General features: G+C 37.5%; 3 protein-coding genes across 3 annotated transcripts; 2 read left to right on the top strand and 1 right to left on the bottom strand.

The window, feature by feature from the left end:
• Positions 1-273: 273 nt before the first annotated feature.
• Positions 274-5,388, top strand: LOC114544639 (ABC transporter G family member 9-like). The gene is made up of 15 exons (XM_028563218.1): positions 274-923; positions 1,509-1,684; positions 1,854-1,910; positions 2,019-2,067; positions 2,154-2,189; positions 2,274-2,338; positions 2,460-2,621; positions 2,784-2,877; positions 3,088-3,148; positions 3,224-3,785; positions 3,890-3,973; positions 4,113-4,170; positions 4,253-4,467; positions 4,539-4,747; positions 4,873-5,388. The coding sequence occupies exons 1-15, from the start codon at positions 695-697 to the stop codon at positions 5,057-5,059; spliced, it is 2,244 nt and encodes a 747-aa protein (XP_028419019.1). The 5' UTR covers positions 274-694; the 3' UTR covers positions 5,060-5,388.
• A 156-nt stretch (positions 5,389-5,544) lies between these two features.
• LOC114544637 (selenoprotein K-like) lies at positions 5,545-7,078 on the bottom strand. Its single transcript, XM_028563217.1, has 7 exons — positions 6,958-7,078; positions 6,798-6,882; positions 6,667-6,685; positions 6,514-6,575; positions 6,393-6,442; positions 6,122-6,164; positions 5,545-5,996 (listed from the first exon to the last, which is right to left on the bottom strand). The coding sequence occupies exons 1-6, from the start codon at positions 6,974-6,976 to the stop codon at positions 6,127-6,129; spliced, it is 273 nt and encodes a 90-aa protein (XP_028419018.1). The 5' UTR covers positions 6,977-7,078; the 3' UTR covers positions 5,545-5,996; positions 6,122-6,126.
• Positions 7,079-9,386: 2,308 nt separating this feature from the next.
• LOC114544640 lies at positions 9,387-19,194 on the top strand. The gene is made up of 14 exons (XM_028563219.1): positions 9,387-9,820; positions 12,876-13,142; positions 13,341-13,973; positions 14,041-14,256; positions 14,357-14,477; positions 14,531-14,922; positions 15,039-15,254; positions 15,480-15,686; positions 15,769-16,338; positions 16,451-17,011; positions 17,094-17,633; positions 17,725-17,940; positions 18,221-18,787; positions 18,860-19,194. The coding sequence occupies exons 1-14, from the start codon at positions 9,439-9,441 to the stop codon at positions 19,192-19,194; spliced, it is 5,223 nt and encodes a 1,740-aa protein (XP_028419020.1). The 5' UTR covers positions 9,387-9,438.
• Positions 19,195-19,374: the final 180 nt, after the last annotated feature.

Below are 19,374 nucleotides of genomic sequence, written 5' to 3'. Positions count from 1 at the left end.
TTTGTGTCATAGTTCAATTTGTTCCAAGTAATTGGACCTTATAGTCCTTATTTCAACATTGAAAATGCATGTTTTTTACATATGAAAAATGCTGTTTTACTACCATAATTTATGGAGTTTTGTTAAGCAAAAGCAAACAGAGGTATGTTATCAGGAAATAGGAGGAAATTAGATAACAAAGGCTTAATAGGTCAACAATGACTTAGCCAAAAATTATAGTAGCCACAAATATAAGAACGTTCTGAAAATTCAAAGTATAGCTAACAAGACAGGTTAAGTATACAGTATGTGCTAGCCATTTCTTGGGGGTGTTATGCATAGTGATCCAAAATTCTCAATGTTCTGCTAAAGGACCTTATACCAGGAAATTAAATGAGCTTGCAGTCATGGGATCAAAGAAAGAATCTTTAAATTCCTTAGGCCTGTCCTGTTATTGCAGACTCCACCTTGAAACGTCATCTTGGTATGATTACAATAAATGGTGTAATACACCGATGTGGTTGCACCATTCTGTTACAATAATTAGACCATACGACATTATGTCATAACATAATAACGTCATTTTGAAGAAGGTTAATACTGTGGGTATCATATGCCATAGGATTGGGTTTTCCGATCGATCCATACTGTCATACATTCTAGATTTTAGCTTATATCACTCTAGTGTAAACCACAAAAATAATCTATTTGTGAGATGGAAGGAGTTATAAACGACGCAGAAATATCGCCCATTATTGAGGACGAAGTAATTCAAGCAAACCAAAGTTACATGACGAACGCAGCTGTGAATATGGCGAGTGATCAGAGTCCTATAACGTTGACATTCAATAATTTACAAGTTTTTATCGACAATCGAAAGATTCTGGACAATATTAGTGGATCGGTCAAGCCAGGAGAAGTTTTAGCTGTGATGGGACCAAGCGGTAAGCATAAAAACGTTGTAAAACAACTAGCGCAGTTTAGTTTACAGATGAAAGCTTTTATTTGTTTTTTTCCTAAGTAAGAGAACACATTTAACTTGTGTTTTAAAAGCTGATAACTTTGCAAAGATTAGGCTGACAAGTAAATAGTGCACATAAAACCACGTGTGGATTAAAAGTATTAAAATTAATTATATTCATAGCCTATTGTGAAAGTTTGTGTCTGTTTGATTATAGATTTAATAGATGTGTATTTATCTCGTATGTAATAGCGAAATATATGACTTATTCGAATTCGAAAAGGCCTAGTTCTGTTACATCTTGTACAAATTTTGGCCATTTTAGACAACTACTGTAATCAAAAAATGATTTACTTTCGGTTGCTAGGATTCAGTTAGTAGGAGTATATTTTTATTTTGCCTAAAGCCAGGGCAGAGTGTGGAGAATGTCTGTTAGTGCAGTTTTATGTTGGAAAATATTGTTTTGGCAATTCATTAGATAGACTCAGTATTTTTCATTAGTTTGCTAAAAGTAGAAGAATAGAGTAAAAACATAAGTATAAATCATATCAAATATTTCAAACTACAGGTTCTGGAAAAACAACCTTGCTAAACTTTCTCGCTGGTCGCAAAGTAGGTGACACAAAATCTGGCGAGGTCTTGCTAAATGGCCGTCATGTGAATAAGAAACTGAGAAGAAAAATATGTTATGTTTTACAAGAAGATCTATTCTTTGAAAATTTGACATTAAAAGAAACCTTGACTGTAAGTAGGCTCATTGTGCATTTTTCACCAGATATATTATATATCTGATTACCATCGAAAATTATATATCTTATCTCCAATGCAATTACCCTGGTGTGTTTTTACAGGACAACAAAATAGGTTTGGTCCAACTTAACTAAACCTAAGTTATACTTTTATTTTTTTCCAGTATTCAGCGTTACTAAGATTACCAGATAAAATGCCAAAAGCAGAGAAAATAAAGAAGGTAGAATTATTTGTTAACTATTGCCATTATATCAAGGCAATTTGGCTATTGCCCTAGAATTTTACATTAAATACTTGTAGACTTATATATTTTTTATAATTTGGATAGGTTGATGAGATTATTGAAATATTGGATCTTACAAAATGTGCTGACACTAGTAAGAATTTCCTCAAATATTAATTGTTTTTAATGATTTTTATTTGGATTTGAATTACTTTTTAATTGAATATATATATTTTTTAGAAATGGGTAGCTCTCTTAAAAGAGGTCTTTCTGGAGGTATGTATTTTATAAAGCTGTCATTGAAGTCGGTGGAATTTTGTGGTCATCAGTATTTTATACTTCTTTCTTTCATTTTTTTAGGTGAAAAGAAACGAGCAAACATTGGCTGTGAACTCATCACAAACCCCGCACTTCTTTTTCTCGATGTAAGAGAAGTATATTTATAAAATATGAAAAGTTTCATAAGCTAAATTCACAAATACAAAAGTGAATGTTTTACGAATTTAAAATTACTCTTGGCATAATTGTTTTCAATGAATTCACTAGGAACCAACATCAGGTCTGGACTCAAATAATGCATACAATCTCGTAAAGACATTGGAAAACCTTGCTGAAAATGAGGCAAAAACAATTGTTATGACTATTCATCAACCTTCGAGCCAAATTTTTCATTTGTTTGATAAACTATTGTTACTGGTAAATGGCCAGGTGAGTGACATAAGCTAAAACAGGAAATAATTTTTAGGTTGATTCTATCGTTCAGATAATGTGGTTTCAGACAATGTCTTCATTCTCTCTTCAGAATTTTCCAGTGAAATGCAAATCAATCTCACTGGAAATATCTAAGTACAACATTTTTGCTTTAAATAGGTTGCCTACTATGGTGATTCTTCAGATGTTCTCGATTTCTTTGAAAGAGCTGGTTTTCATTGTGAGGAGCATTATAACCCTGCTGATTATATATGTAAGCACATGACAACAAAATATTGATTTTATTATAAGCTTGTACGTGTCCTGGTTTAGATTGCCCATTTCAGTCATCTCAAAGACAATAAGTAGTTAAATGATAATTTAAGTAATCAGGAATAATCTCATTATCTATTGTCTTAGTTGTCTTATGATTTATTGTCAAGTCTTTATTAAGAAACTTAAGTGAGTTTATTATCTTCCACAGTGGAGGTTTTATCAAGAGGTGCTGAAGTTGAAAAAACTATTGTATCAGCTTGTGATGAATGGTTAGTTGTGTACTCCTTGTTATATCTGAGGTTATTTTAATGCATACGAAATGACGTTCTCTCTCTCTCGTCCAGGATAAAAGGAACTCTACCCACCCCTGTGTGTGTTGACAGACGAAGTATCGCCGTAAGTAGCGAACGGGAACGGGACAACGACTCTGCCGTATTACCGCTGGACTACTGTTTGCAGAACAGAGCTAGTTTCCGAGAAGACAACGATTCTCAGAATTCCAGTCCTAGTCCCCAAAAAAAGGTTGTGTTATCAAATAACGTCAAACACACGGAAAATGATCTCAGTACTACCGGTGAGAAACTGAATGGATATACAAAGAAATTACCTGCGTCAGGAACTTCTCATTCTTCAGTCGTTCAGTTCAGACCGAAACAGGATATATCGGTACAAATAGATACATCTGGGACAAACCGTCACTCCATACGCAGGAACTCTATGGAAGAGATCAAACGCATGATGGATAACACTTCTGAGGATAGCGATGACGATAGTGGACACAACAGGTTTCATTTGGATCACGGGGATAAGTGGCCAACGTCATTTTGGACACAACTATGCGTGCTCAGTCATAGAACCTTTAAACAATCATTACCAGTGATTTTATCCAAGTTAAATTTAATACAGGTTAGTATGAGTTTGTCTTTGGTTAAGAAAGCTTGCATACACACTACTTGTTAACGAGCTCAGTACTATACGTTGATGACGTCATGCGTCTTCTGTTTCATTAGAACCTGCTGTTAGCCACCATAATTGGCTTAATCTGGTTCCAGTTACCACACAAGGAAGAGACTATTAATGACAGAAGAGGCTTGGTATGTAAAAGGAACTCTTCCTATCCCTCTCCAACATTTTCAAACTTTCCAAATCCCGTACAGAAGGAAGTACTGCATGGATTTATAACTGACATCCAAAAAGATTTAATGAATAAATCTTTTCTATTTTTTACAACAGCTTTTCTTTTTCATAACGTATTGGAGTTTCAATCCGCTGTTCCATGCTTTACTTACGTGTAAGTATTCGAAGAGAATTGTAATGGATGAAACTTGGAATTGAACTGATCCAAACCTGAAATGTGTTTCGTTCATTTTTAGTTCCATCAGAGGAAGTGATCATTAGAAAAGAACGATCGTCTGGAAGCTATCGTCTCTCGGCGTATTATTTTGGTAAATGTCTCAGTGAAGTTCCACTGGTTATCTGTTACCCCTGCGTGTTTTTATTTGTTTTTTATTGGCTGTGTGGTCTCAATCCAAGCGTGGCATTTCTCGGTCAAGCCCTGAATCTGGTCGTTAACGCGATTTTATCGCAGGTATGGTAGTATATTAGGATATATTAGAATTATGTTTAGAATTTCTCTCTAATCTTGTGTTGAAATTTCAGTCAATAGGACTTGCCATTGGCGCGACTGTGATGTCATTCAACAAAGGAATTGTGGTCGCTGCCGTCACAATGTTAACCTTTATGCTTCTGGGAGGTTTTTATACTGATAGAGTACCATTCTGGTTGGAATGGGTGCAGTATTTATCATTTCTCACGTACTCGTACCAGAATTGCCAGATTATGGAGTTCACTGGAATTGCAGATCAAAGGTAAGAATATTTAACCGCAAAAACCTTCAGACAATAAGACTGTCTCCCCCAAAAAACTGTCTGAAAACTTAGCAAAGTTAGACAGAATGAGAAAGCTCTTGACCAGTGTTTCTTTGTTCTTTTAGTTGTGCTGAAATAACCAGCTTCATGCAGTGCAAGAACAATGCAACTGTCATCACAGGTAGTCAAATTTTGAAACATTTAAATGTGACAAGAACATACGGTGAAAACCTGGCAGTTTTGCTTGGATTTACTATCATATTCAGAGCAATTGGGTATTGTTCATTGAGATTCCTTCATAAACCCAAGTAAATATATAAATTTCATTTGTTCAGTTTGTTATTAAGTACCAGGGTATGGTACATGAGTGGGTACCATCCAAGGTAGGAGAGAAACAAAGAACTCTCTTTAAAGTTATTATGGTGTACAAGATAGTTATTATTTTGTAAATTTGCTGGAGGTGTCTCCAGAAACAGAATGTAGTTAAGTTTGGTTGATTTTTAATGCCAGGTACTGGGTAGTAGGACTAGATGTACATCATTTTCATGGATCAGTTCACAGAGTTTACAGAGAGTCGTACATATAATATATGGCAGAGTTATATTAAAATTATAAGAAATAAAATTATTGAGTTTATAAAGAATGTCTTCAAATATTTGTAATAAAAAATTATTATATTATTTTATTATATTATTTTCTTTATTCTCTTTTTTCTTTTGATTCTTCATTGCAAGTTTTGTTTATTATTGGCAGTTACAGGTCAAGGTCTGATAGAATACACCATGATAATCACTTATTTTTGCTGATATTATATTTCATACAAATTATTACAATACAAAAGACCATAATTACATCAATCCAATTAGGGTGATTTACAAGACTTTGCCTAACAGATATCATTAATGGCTTTTATAGTGAAATACCAATTACAATCTGGGGCCTGTGTTGATATTGATATGTATTTGTGGCAGCCTTAGACATGTCATCCATAACTTAAATGTGAATTGGTTCTCAATTAAATTTGGCTCAGATTGGAATGGTATTTCAAAAAGAAAACTAGATAAGATGATGGTTTGTCATCCTATTTCAGTTATCCAAAAATTGATGTAGACCTCTTTATACAACACTGATGCTCTTTACATTAATCTTCCTCAAATATACTGTTTTATAACTATGTTATTCAACAATGTTGTTTCTGTGCTGTACCAAGATCCATTGCTTGTTGTTTGGTGAAACAACAAGCATTTACCTGAAACAGAATATTTAAAAAAGTTGGCATGTTTTTGATTTTATTATGGGTTTTCTTTTTCTATTATCAACAGTTGTCATCAGTTGATGGGTTTAGAAAATGACACTGCCTAAAATGATCATTACCTTCCTCATCCACCACCAGCCATTGGCGGGGGACTAGGTCCACCTAAACACAGAAATCATGGTTTAAAATTTTTTCATTTATTGGCACAGCACCGTTAATATTGGTACCCATACCACCCAATTTTATAAGTGCTGATAAATTAAGCGTAGTGTAGCTGGACTAAAGTCAGTTATTATTCAGCAAATACCAGATTGGTATCTAGTATAGCTGAATAATAACTATGACTTTAGACCCATTTACACTGGTTGTTACCAAGAAGTTAATAACTACCTCCTCCGCCGCCAATCCTACCCATTCTGCGTCCAGGTGGCCTGGGTGGTCTAAAATAATTGTCAGAAACATTAGTACAAGACTGACACCAAGTCAAAGGTTTGATCTGATAACGTCTTACCCTCCACCTGGTTTTGATCTATAGTCTGACGTCTGTGATACTCCTCTCCTGGTCATATCAGGCTATAAAGAATAAACAAACAAATTGCTTGCGTTTTGGATCTTCGTGTTTTATTTTAGGCATTCATTGAAAATACATTATTGTAGTACTTACTGAAAACATCGTTTGAAAGCTTTAACGTTTGAGGAAATATAAAATAAAATCAAGCAAACACCAATTAATATTTACGTTTATAAAACATTAAAAATATACAAAGTAATCATTTTGCTACGAAATTTACTCACAAGAGTACGACAAAATTTATTATCCCCCAGACCGCATCTTGTATGATCGTTAGCCGCCATATACTGCGGCTTTCTTGTACGTTTCCTAAACGTAGAATATGAGTTGAGAAAGCTTTCAAAAAGTTGTATTTAAAAAGATGAAAATTGTATTTTCATTTACCTCCCGACACGTACGGCATTTTGAAATGTTTTTGTTGTTCCCAGGACCTCTCTCCACAGACAAATAACTACTCAGAGACCACTGATTACGTCATCACCACAACTAAACCTGTATAGCACGTCCCACATTGAATCTATTGTTAGTTTTCTTTCTGAGGAGCAAATTTTTGAAGTGTCTATTCCTGCCTAGCGGCCTTTCGTATTCAACTCTAGCGAAATTAGGTGACGTTTTTATGCAAAATATACCCTGGGCTACGCTTCTATTGTATTCCAAAACGCATTAGAACAATAGTTAATCGCTTGCATGTGCGTCACTGAGCCATTACCACACATCTTTGATGAAGATGAACGTGCATTCAATTTGGAATTTCAACAAGAAGGAAAGGCAACATATGCCTTAGGTTTCGTCGCTTAAAATGCTTTCTTTGCATCATTTAAAAAAGGGTCTTTCGTTCCTCGTTCATACAGCAATCCTGGACGACTCTGTGGTAATTAACTACCCTTATTTCGCCTAATACTCGCGACAAGTAAGTGACTTTTAATTGATATTCTACTTGCTTACTTCTTGCGCTGGGAGCGGGCTGTGCGAAGGCCAGATCAGCTAGTTTCAAACGCTAGAAGAACAATAAAACATTGGAAATGATCCGACAATTGATAAAGAGAGATGCTAAGGTTAAATCTAGGTTATACCAATAGTTGGATAAGGATTAAAAACACTATCCGGAGAATAGCGCTTCCAGCCTTCGTTCAACTGTCTTGTAATAACCTCATCGCCCGTGGTTATTTTCACAGTTTATTTTTTTAATAAATTGCAACATAATTCGACAGAACAATATCATGTCATAGAGAAGAAGAGACACGTAGTTTCCGCGTAGTAAACCAGGCGCACAGGACGCAATTTTTCTCGGCTTTAAACAATATTTTCAGTTGAGATATAGTGTCGGTGATCATTGCATTTCGCTGTGAAATACTCAGTGATTGAACAATCGTTCTCTGAAAGCGAGGTTTAAACTTCTTAAAGTTATATGCCACTTCACAATTTATTTTGTTGGCAAATGCATTACTGTCACTGTCAGGAGGTTTTAAACTTCACCGATGTTTAGACCTGTGAGAAATACATATCAATATACAATCAAAATAACAATACGTGAGCGGTCGTAAGCCAACAAAGCATATTCGACTGGCGCTGCAGAGGGTGCAGGACCTTGATAATTGTTTGTTATTCATTACAACTTGACGTTTTTAAATGTCATTGACAGTTTTAAGAGTAATTGATGATCAGTAGTGGTATTGATATAAGCTGTTTTCCTTCCTGATTTACTCTCGAATGAGTGGTCTGTTTTCACCAAAACCCGGTTTGATTTCGCATGATACGAGCCGTGTAGTTTCGCGAACCAGTCTGACTAAAGTCTAACCTACACTGGCCAAGATATTCTGACATCCATCTGAGGTAGTGGTCCATAAAATGCTGAGTTTGATTCGAACAATTGCCACGCCCAACTCCTTAAAGTGCGTCTGTGAGACGCTTGATTTCGAACTCGAGATGGATGAAGTAGCTTATGACCTAATCTGAGTTTTCGTGAAAAAATTAGAATTGATTTTTTTGGGTTTACAAATAAACTTCAACAATTGTCAAAGGGATTGGTATAATTTAGTTTTAAGTACCAAGATTTTAGAGACCCCCAAGTCAAGTCTAGGTCATCATTGTAACGGGTTTCAAATTACGACCAGCAGGGTTCGACTGTTTGTCATCAGCTTATTATTCTGGAATATCTACCTAAATAAACGCACACGTATATCACAATATCTATTTCAAGAATCATTTGAGAAAGGAAAATTTTAATTTGTTAAAAAATGGCATTTCCTTCAAGGTCAGGGTAGCCCACATGACTTGACGCTAGACATGCAAATCATGTTGATAAAAGTTTTCTGACCACACGCGCAGTTCAAACCAGTTCTTTATGTATTTCCTTATCCTCTTAAATTCACATATTATTGGTTTAAAACTAATTCTTGTTCATTTAAAACGACAAACTGACAAATTTTATGTTATTTTATTTCCATCCAATATTACTTTTAAAAAGCCAATTAATATAGAACTGATGGCTAACTTTTAGTGACCTTCATGCAGACGCGCGTTATTTTAATTGGACAAGGACGCACAGCACTTCCGCACGCGCGCAAAATAGACCATTGTTAACATCCGAGTGATCTGTCATTAGCTAGCTGGCTGCGTTCGTGGTTGAAAGACTAGAATTGACAGCGTTGGTAAGCAATCCACTTGATCAGAAGTATACTGTATATTCACGCGTGCATTACATTGCGAAGTATACCTTCGATATTTGTGGTGTATTGTCTGGGAGTATAGTCTGCCGAGTCAATAAAGCGCCTCTTATTTCTATCTGTGATAAAGTACCAACAACAAATATTAAGAAAGAATTTGGAGGAATCAAGTTTAGCCGCTTCAGCGGCAGGCCGTATTATGGCAATGTCAAATCTTGGGATTGAGCTATCAGTCCTATGTCTAATACTGATATCAATATTGCATCTCTCCCATGGAGATCCATGCGGACTTGTGAACCTGAACGAGCGCAGTATAGTTCTTGTGGGTGAGGTAAAAGCTGAAATCCGCACGAACTATTCGCATGTACTGCTTATTCGCGTATTGGAAAACGTGTACGGTGAAACATTGGACAATGAAGTGAACGCATCTCAAGTAGATAAAGCGCGCTCTTGTGGGAATCCGCTTGAGATCGGTGATCAAAGAATTTTTGTAATTGAGACGCATCCTGGCAATAAGAAATACACGCTAGCCGCGTCTCTTCCGTTGGCTTTAAAACATCTTGCAGTGAATGCAAGAAGGGGTAGGTCTTGGTCAATATTTATACTTGATATTGTTTGTAAACAGTTGTATTTTGAAAGTCGTCAACTTTGAAACATGAGACCTGTTGTGGGAATGAGTATTTTTTGATAGATAATGTAGAATCGCCTAAAGTTACATTTAAATTAGTAATCTTAAATCAGCAAGAATGCCTCAGAATGAATACGAAATTTGCGCAACTATGTGTACAGCGATAGACAGTGAAGTCCTCTGATATATACTAGTTTATTGTTGAAGTATGTGTTGACAATACAACCTCGGGCCCTATTAGTTAATGCATGCTTTTGCCAAAAGAGCTACAATTCATCAGACTATCATTGAGATCTCTGCAGTGAGTTGAATGTCTATTTGCTTTGCGCCTTTCGACAATTTCGTGATAAGAGATGTTAACGGGAAATGGATGCCTGTTAGGAAGGAAAGATAAGGAGGCATTTAATCTTTCTTTGAACTTCTAGACGCACGCAGCGCAGACATGCAGAGCGAAATTGCGCACAAATTCGCACGCTATGTTGAATGCGTGCGGCCAAAGTAAATACAATTGTTTATTTTGGGAGAATTATATTTGAGACAGCTTAGTCCAAGATACATAACCTGTTATTGGATTACTTATACTACCTTCGAAATACTGCAAGAATCATGATTTAGCTAGAACATCAATGTTGAAAGCGAAAGTATATTTCCCCCCCCTCACATATGTTGAATTCCCACAGCTTTGAACCGTCAGACTTCCGGAGCGTTGCTGCTAAATTGTTTCTCATCACATCGGAGAACAATTCTTCTCCGTTTTTGATTTTTCTGCGCGTCAATAGTTGCGAAAATATACGAGTTTTAAACGATTCTGTGGTGCTTACAAGGGCGAATAGACTATTTGTTTAGCATGATGTCGCCAACTGCTGAGTATCGCAGTACGGTTCAGGGCGGCATAGTTGACACCTAACTCTTTGGAAGCATCCAGGTCTGTGATGTATCCAGTGGATGTATCTAATCAACGATCGAAGCAAATCGAATCAACATGATCAAACTTCTGGCCTTGGTATAGAACTGCTTTTATTACAACCAGGCTTCCTCAAAGCTCAATTCTTGCTTTTTAAATGTTTTTTCTTCGCCGTGAAATTTTTAGACGCCTTCGACTGCTTTTGATTTGGTCAACAAAATAACAATAGACGAATGAACGTCTAGGATCAGCCAGCGGGTGGGAGGTATAATCTGTGATGGTTAAAGATTTGTGATCATTTGACATTTATCTCAACGGAAACCACAGACTTGTCCAGTCTCAGTAGGGTAATCGTTATACCAGCTATGAAAAACAATTTTCTTATCTCGTCATCAAAGTCAACGCAAATTTACAATTAAGAAACTGCAATTACCAAGATATGGTAAACAACTGGCATGTATTTTGAGACCTATTATATACAAACATATGATGGGAAATGATTGCGCATCAATAAGAACCCTTCCCTATATGTTATTTTTCATCAAACAACACGAAATTCTAGAACTTAAATATTCGTAAATGTGAAGAATTTGATCTCGTGTGATTAAATAAATTTCTCAGTGGGAGAGTGTTACGTAATATGGTACTGCTCTGACATGCGACGTAGTTGTTAAACTAAATTAATTTTCACTCACGTTTTTTACGTTATTGTTTTAGCGTAAGGCTGTTTGTCACTAGTGCGTTTTTTGTATTCAGTTCTATTTATTTATCTCGACACACGAAAATTACAAAAGAGTTCAAATGCTATTATATGAGACAACAAAAGAAATTAATTTTAAAGCATCGACTATTTTAGATGATTTAGTTTCGATGTGATCAGGTTTTTCCAAAAATTAAAACAAGAGATTTCGTGCGTTTACAGATGTATGAAAAACAGATCAGTAGAATTGAGCCCACCATATCCTGGATTAGAAATTTGCGCACGGAAATTGCGCGTATTAATGCAAAAAGCGCATGCTTAAGTTTATAATGCGCAACACACGTGAAATGCCTTATGGCATTTATGGCGTTTTATCGAGCTGTAGAACTATGTCATTTTCAGTTGAAAACACGCATTGTGACGTTCGTTCTCTTATTGTATAATAGCCTCGGTTTTTAATAGAAGATCTTAATTCCAATCTCAGGTTATTTAAAGCATTTTGCGCGATATTTTCCCACCTATTCGTATCAGATAACATCTTTAAAACTATTTTTTAAAGCGTGGAATGCAGAGATCGTTGTGTAAATGTCAAAGAGATGCAGACGGGGCAATTAATGTTTACCACACCAGTTTGTTTTCTTGAAATGCGTTGATTATCAAATTCTCGAAGTTCTAAATCTATTACGTATGAAAATGCGGCTTAATTTAACTTTTAACTTGAAGAAAAGTTTCCCGTTACAGCCAATAAAATAAAAACAAGTACATATGACCTTGGCTCGCTTTTTTAATTCTGGGCATCTATTTTAAGAGAGATAGGAAAACATGAATTGTCTAATCATATTTGTGGTTAGGCTCGGGACATTGATACGTTCGTATACTTGTCATCACAATCGCCTTCGTCGTTATTTGTTAAAACATGTTTTTTATGTGTTTCACATTATTATTATTAAATAACTGCACAAGACCAAAGAAAAGAGTGATTTAAAGAATCGTATTTTGCCTGGACTAAAAGTCGCTCGCTCTTGTCATTCCCATCATTCCAAATATGCGTGCCCGCTTGACTCCACTCAGAATAACAAATACGTATACACTTATAATAATCTAAATCCTCTATCATTACGTCACGAGTAAGGAAGCGAGGCGAATTCACAAGGGCATGGTTTCCAGGCCAAGTTCACCTGAGCTCAAAAACACCATAAGAATCATATCCGTCATTTCTGGCTCCCTTGAGTTTTTCCAGAAGGTTAAAAAAAAATTAAAAACATCATAAATTATATATAATTATTCTGTCCATCTTAATCGCACGTTTGTTCAAATAACACAACACGTTTTATATATAACCGCAATTTGTTGCATGACAGTGCCGTTTTCAACGAATTAAACCGACCATCGTATATCTTTTAGAAAAACTTGAAAGTCGTGAGGAACTTGAAACGTACTTTGCAGCAGACGATGAATCTGTTTGTAACACTGATTTCAAGTGCCACAATGGGGGATACTGTATTGTTATTCCTACTGGAAAAGCAATATGTCGTTGTCCTATTGTTTGTACCAAGGAATATGATCCAGTTTGTGGCTCAGACGGCAGGACTTTTCCAAATCCTTGCGTCGTGAAGTACGAATCTTGTTTGAAACAAAAGAACATCACTATTGTTCACTATGGTCATTGCGGTAAGGAATCTACTAATCAAGGTTTAGGTTTTATGATTAATCCTAATCATCGGACATTTAGAATATGGCTTAATCTTAATCTTAGGATTAGGTTTAATCCTTTATGTCTAATGCCAATATTTATGCATGGTATACAAATTTTTCAATTCAGTTTAAGGATAGAAATATTATTGTTGCAATTCTCGATGTACAATCTAGGAGTCTCAAGTTGTAAGGACGTCCTCACGGAAGAACTAGGTAAAGATGACGGGGAATACGCTCTTCAACTTAACCCAAATTGCCAGCTTCCCGTTCGTGTGTACTGCCATGGCATGAACACATCACAACCCAAGGAATACCTTACCCTCCCTCGTGGGACGAAAAATAACTACGCCATCGTCTATGACAGAAGATTACCAGCCTCTCCTGTGAACATGAGATATCGCTGTGATGGAACTCCTGGTGAACACGTATACTCGCGAGCTGGTGTGACACGGTTTAACAAAGTACGCCTGGATATTACGAAGATGTCCGTGATAACAGATGACTACACCTTCGCTACAGTACAATCTGGGAGATCCATCGAATTCGGTGAAGCTGGAGATTGCTTTTCTGCAAATCCGGGACGGTGTAGAAAGGGGAGTTTTAAGATCGATCTTTCTGATACTGGACTTCGTGTCGATAGTCAGGTGGCATGGAGAGCAAATGGGTTTCCACTTGGTATACGAATGCAAGATTTCTATAGATCAAGTACTGGCCATGTTATTTCGGCAAAATGTGGAGGATGGTGTGGTCATTGTGGACCTGAAGGTGATCTCCAGTTAACGCAAGATGAGTGTCTAAGACAGGAAGGTAAAAACGAAATGAGAGTGATTCTAGCTGGCTTCAGACAACTAATACCGATTATATTTATTTTCAGATCCTTGCAAAGCAACTCGTTGTCCTTATTATTCAATCTGTTTACCACATCCTGGCTCTGAGCTGGGATACAAGTGTGTTTGTCCAAGCGCTTGTTCTCAAGCGATTTCGCAAGTTTGCGGGAGTGATGGTCGAACCTATGATAATGAATGCTTGATGCAACAAACAGCTTGCTCTAGTAAAACTATGATCACACTGGTTAAGCTCGGAACTTGTGGTATGTCCTTGGAAATAAAACAAGATTTGCTGCCTTTCTTAACAAAGGAGATATTGACCAGTGTTCGACTGATTTTTCTGTTCTGATATATTTTATTTAGTCAGTGGTCATTCTGTTGACATGGTTTATTTGACGGATTTCAGTGGAGAACAAAGACAAGCAATGCTGACAAAAACATACACTTTCTTTCAAAACTTATTGAACTTTTTTGACTTTTCCTCGTCCCGAAGTCGACTGGGGTTGTGAAGTACAGCTCCAGCCATTCCTGGGTAAGAATGTTTACCAATGGTCAAGATCTCGCAAGCTTACGATCTTTTATTCAAAATACACCAAACAATCCATATCGCAAGCCGTTGGAAACAATCTTATCAGAGTTACACGGAAATTTTACGACAATGCTAAGCAACGGGTATCCACGCTCAGCCATACCAAAAGTATTGATCGTTGCCAGCGATGGACGATCAATCGTGGATCGCCAACAGTTTGAACAAGCAGCAAAAGCCTTAAAAGATCTTGGGGTGATGATTGTGATATTTGGTGTTGGGGGTAGAAGTTATTTTGATAAGATGAGTCCGGCTGCTTCAAGTGATAGGTACAGATTCTGGGCAAGGTACGAAATACAAGTCCCATTGGAGACAGCAAATGTTGCAAACGCTATTATCTTAGGTGAGTGTAATTCAATAATTACTTAGATATTGTATCAAGCATGTATTTCGTCTGTGGCTGAACAAACTGAGAAGTGAGAACCTTTTTGCCATGTAATAATTTGTCGCCATTTATAGGTTTACAGAGCTGTCAATGGATGAGATGTCAGTATCACAGTTATTGTATTCAACATCGTATTGGGCGAGCCGAGTGTGTTTGTCCACTGGCAGGTGACCACGTCGATCCTGTGTGTGGAAGCAATGGTAAAACATACATCAATAATGAAGTTCTTATTCAAGACTCGTGTCGTAGAAAGACGTTTATTACGTCACAACGAGGAGCTTGTGTTGTAGGTAAGAATATATTAGTTTTCCGGAGGAACTTCGTGCAAACATCATCCAGTCTAACCATGAATTGCGCGCAATTCTATCATAACCAGCACACAATTTTAACACGACCTTATCCCCACCTTCGCCCTTTGTCGTGCGTAACGTAAATCAACCCAAAGCTCGCTGGAATTTGCTTGTGTTTTAATTTACTTTATTGCTCAAAAAGAATTACATTTCTTCTTTTTTTAGGCGCTTGCAGAAGTTTCACTTGCAACCACTATTCATTCTGTGAACTAAACAGCGTACGTGTTCCGAAATGCGTGTGCCCGACCTCGTGCAGTTCACGACTAGAGCTTGTCTGCGGCAGTAATGGACAAGTTTATGAGAATGAATGCGCGTTACGAAGATGGTCATGTCAGAATCAGCTTTACGTCACCGTCGCTTATACAGGACCTTGTAAGTAATGTCCTAGTTTGATATTTTGTTTCGCGTGTCACAAAATGAATTTCTTCCACTTTTTGTTGTTGAATCTTTACAGGTAAATCGGGTCCAATCGACGTTGTTTTTGCTATTGACGGCTCCAGTAAAACAGATCCAAGTCGTTTCGTACAAATGAAGAACTTCCTAAGAAGCATCGTCTCTTATTTGCCTTTATCAAGATCGGAAGTCAATGTCGGCGTCGTGGAATACAGCGATAAACAGTACGAAGAGATTAAACTAAATGAATACTACAACATGGAGTCTCTACGCGAGGCAATACGATTAATAAAACCTAGCGAAGGTGCCACCTCAAGAATAGGAGAAGTCATCAAATTCGTGCGAGAACAGATTTTCCTTCGAGATGAATCAAGTCGTAGCGGTGTTAGGAAAGTTTTAGTCATTTTGACAGACGGTAATGAGTATACTGAAGACAACCCACAATCTGAAGCAGATTTGATAATGAAATCTGGCGTGAGAGTACTTGGTGTAGCTGTTGGTAACCAACCAAATTTAAAGAGTTTCAGTAGAGTTATTAGTCCAACTGAAAATCTCTATGCAGTCAATCAAGCTGGTAGTTTGGGTCGGCTCGTTCCCTCTGTTGCAAGAGATATTTTGAGAATTACCAAAGGTGAATGTCATGATCACGAAGCATTATATATTTTACTCAGCTGCATGTATACCTCACGTATGATAATCGGTCGCAACCAAGTCGACTCTAATTTTACTGAATTTCGTTTCAGCTGCGTCGGGTTCTCTTCTGGATATTGCGTTTATTGTTGATGGTTCCGGTGACAGCAGTCCTCAATTTGAAGACATCAAATACCTCGTGAAAACATTTGTGTCTACACTGGACGTCGGCAGTGACAAAGATCATGTTGGTATTGTTGAATACGGAAATACAGCAAGAATAGTTCTACCTTTTGATTGGCTGAATAATGTCCAGTCAATCAATCAGTTTATTGACGGTATCCGATATAGCGGTGGCTCGCCGAGACTCGACCGAGCTCTTGCAAAGACCAGAGAATTATTCAAGATTGAGAGAGGGTATCGTCCTGGAGTAAGTAAGGTTGCAGTGTTGGTGGCGAATAGCCAGTTTGATGGCCAAGACACTGCTTTACAGCAGGCAGTGCAGGAACTAAGAAGAGATGGTATAAGGTTGTATGTTATTGGTTCCAACAAGCCAGATGAGAATCGCTTACAAACACTAGCTCCCAGAAATGATATCAGAAGGATTACGAGGTTCCTGGATGCAGGGGATACAGTAAAGGAGGTTGTAAAGTACATAGCAGATCAGGACAAAGGTGTGAGATTGAAGATATTTTAGTAAAGGAATCATCTTAGCTTATTTTCTTCTATATTCTTAATAACGTTGTTATCTTTTAGCCAACACTCCTGTTTACGATATCGTCTTCGCTCTGGGTGCAACTGGCCAGTCTCGATCCACCATATTTGATCTGCAGAAAAGCTTCGTAGAAAATGTTATTAACTTCCCTTCAAATGCTGACCGCAATTACGGTCTCATCCTGTATGGTCCCTCTAGCAGCATTATAAGACGCCTTGAACAACCGAAAGATGATCAAGCATTTCTACAAACAATGAACAGGCTTACATTGCCAAACTCTGAAATTACGGACATGATGTCTGTTCTAAATTTGGCTCCAGACCTCTTTCGATCCAGGTCTTCTGATTCCAACAAGATCTTGGTGTTGTTCACGAACAGTCCGTTGCCACAGGACGTCAGTGCCTTAGCAACAGCAGCACGCGGCTTAAATCGTCGTAATATTAAAGTGGTGGTGGTCAATATCGGGTTGCGAACCGATCATTCAAACTGGTTACCAGATCCTACCTTTGTTATCAATGCAAATCCGAGAAATTCCGATCAAAGAAGTACAACTCATAGAATTGGAAGTATCGTTTACAGAGGTAATAAAATTATTTGACACGGTAAGGTAAAGCACGCATTCCTATTTATATTCTTCATTTGAACCTGCCATTTCATCTTTTAATTATTCAGCGCCATGTTATGCGTCCACGTGTCGTTATTTTGCTACATGTATCCCTCATCCTGATAGTTCAATTACCTGCGAATGCCCGACATCTTGCCCGCACATACCTGACGTTGGACAGGTCTGTGGTAGCAATGGACGGACGTACGAAAATCACTGCGCTTTAAGAATCGATGTTTGCCGCAAACAGATTGATGTAACCGTGAAGAATACTGGACGTTGTGGTAAGGGCATGCGCTGTGAAAAGATTTAGACAGAATAGCACAACCTGGAAATGATATTAATATTTTCGCGTTGACATCATCGTCTCTCTGGATCATTCATCTTGCCAGAGTAATATATACTATCCAAAACGTCTCCGTAGAATAATCCGTCTTACATTTAAGAACAAATCATTTCAATTCCCATTTGAATTCATTCCATACAGACCGATAATTCGGCAAGATCGTTCATAGTACTTTACAATGTTTCTTTCTTACCGCTTTCTGTTTATTTTGTATATAGTGATTCAAACTCCAGTGGACATTGGTTTTCTTCTCGATGGCTCTGGTAGTGTGGGCAAACAAGGTTTCCGTCGCGTCTTAAACTTCGTCAACCAAGTCGTGTCGGCCTTCAACATTTCTCGTGATACTGCCCAAGTTGGCGTAACTGAATTCAGCAATAGTCCTGTCATTCAAATCCAACTAAACGATTTTCAGAACTCCAAGTTGCTTCAAGACAGAATTACCAACATCGAGGACTCTGGTGGACGGACAAGAACTGATACCGCCCTGAGGATTATGTCTCAGGAATTCTTCAGCCATGACAAAGGATCCCGAGCAGGGGTACCAAAGGTCCTTGTTGTTGTAACTGACGGAAAGTCGACAGGAAGTGAGCCGCTCTCTGAGGCTGTTAAAGGATTGCGTCGAAAGGGTGTGATTGTATATTCAGTCGGTATAGGAAAGCACATTAACATGGAAGAACTGAAGGATATCAGTAGAACGGAAGAAGATGTTTTTAGGTCGAAAGATTTTGACTCGACTGGCTTGCTTGCTCCTGTATTGGTTGAAAAGATTGCCAGTGATCTTACAGGTGGGTTAATAGTTCCTTGCTTTTCGCTTGTATACATCAGTTGTCTCTGAAACATTATTTCTTTTTGTACAGATCTTTCAACATCTAACATGGACGTAATATTCGCCATGGGAGCTTACGGATCTACAGCAAACATTGCGTTCAACCAAGAAAAAGCTATCATGAGCGCCATAGTTGATAAGCAAGGTTCTTCAAAAGTGAAATATGGTCTCATACAGTATGGTATCGACTCAGCTGAAACACTGAAACGTTTATCACAGTTCACGAGTAATTTGGACTTCAAAAGATTTGTTGCGGCTAGTGAACTCAAAACTCGTGGTAGGGCATTAATATCGGCTATGGATAAAGCTAGTGAGGAGTTCTTATTAAGCAGTGCAAGACGGAAGGTTCTGGTCGTGTTGCGATAGTTGGTCAGAAATGTGTTTGATTTTCATACTGTGTCACCAACTAATTTCCTTTCATACCGTGGTGTCATCGAAAAATCGTGTATTAACGCGCAATTAGAACAATCTATAGGCGGAGTATAGATTGTTCTAATTGCGCGTTCATTGTGTGGATGTCATTTGGGCCGAACGTAGCATTGGATA

The sequence above is a fragment of the Dendronephthya gigantea genome, unplaced genomic scaffold (assembly GCF_004324835.1).
Source record: "Dendronephthya gigantea isolate DGI-Jeju-01 unplaced genomic scaffold, DenGig_1.0 000889F, whole genome shotgun sequence".
Classification (NCBI taxonomy): domain Eukaryota; kingdom Metazoa; phylum Cnidaria; class Anthozoa; order Malacalcyonacea; family Nephtheidae; genus Dendronephthya; species Dendronephthya gigantea.
Note: the sequence above shows the minus strand (reverse complement) of the source record. Positions and strands in the feature narration are given on the sequence as shown.

Excerpts from the sequence above, each read along its gene's own strand:
- LOC114544639 (XM_028563218.1), top strand. The coding sequence starts at position 695 with ATGGAAGGAGTTATAAACGACGCAGAAATATCGCCCATTATTGAGGAC. Across the intron at positions 3,149-3,223 it reads GTATCAGCTTGTGATGAATG|GATAAAAGGAACTCTACCCA; the intron begins GTTAGTTGTGTA and ends TCTCTCGTCCAG. Across the intron at positions 4,468-4,538 it reads TTAACGCGATTTTATCGCAG|TCAATAGGACTTGCCATTGG; the intron begins GTATGGTAGTAT and ends TTGAAATTTCAG.
- LOC114544637 (XM_028563217.1), bottom strand. Across the intron at positions 6,443-6,513 it reads AGATCAAAACCAGGTGGAGG|ACCACCCAGGCCACCTGGAC; the intron begins GTAAGACGTTAT and ends CAATTATTTTAG. Across the intron at positions 6,165-6,392 it reads TAGGATTGGCGGCGGAGGAG|GTGGACCTAGTCCCCCGCCA; the intron begins GTAGTTATTAAC and ends TTCTGTGTTTAG.
- LOC114544640 (XM_028563219.1), top strand. The coding sequence starts at position 9,439 with ATGGCAATGTCAAATCTTGGGATTGAGCTATCAGTCCTATGTCTAATA. Across the intron at positions 14,257-14,356 it reads GGTTAAGCTCGGAACTTGTG|TCAGTGGTCATTCTGTTGAC; the intron begins GTATGTCCTTGG and ends TATTTTATTTAG. Across the intron at positions 16,339-16,450 it reads TATTTTGAGAATTACCAAAG|CTGCGTCGGGTTCTCTTCTG; the intron begins GTGAATGTCATG and ends ATTTCGTTTCAG.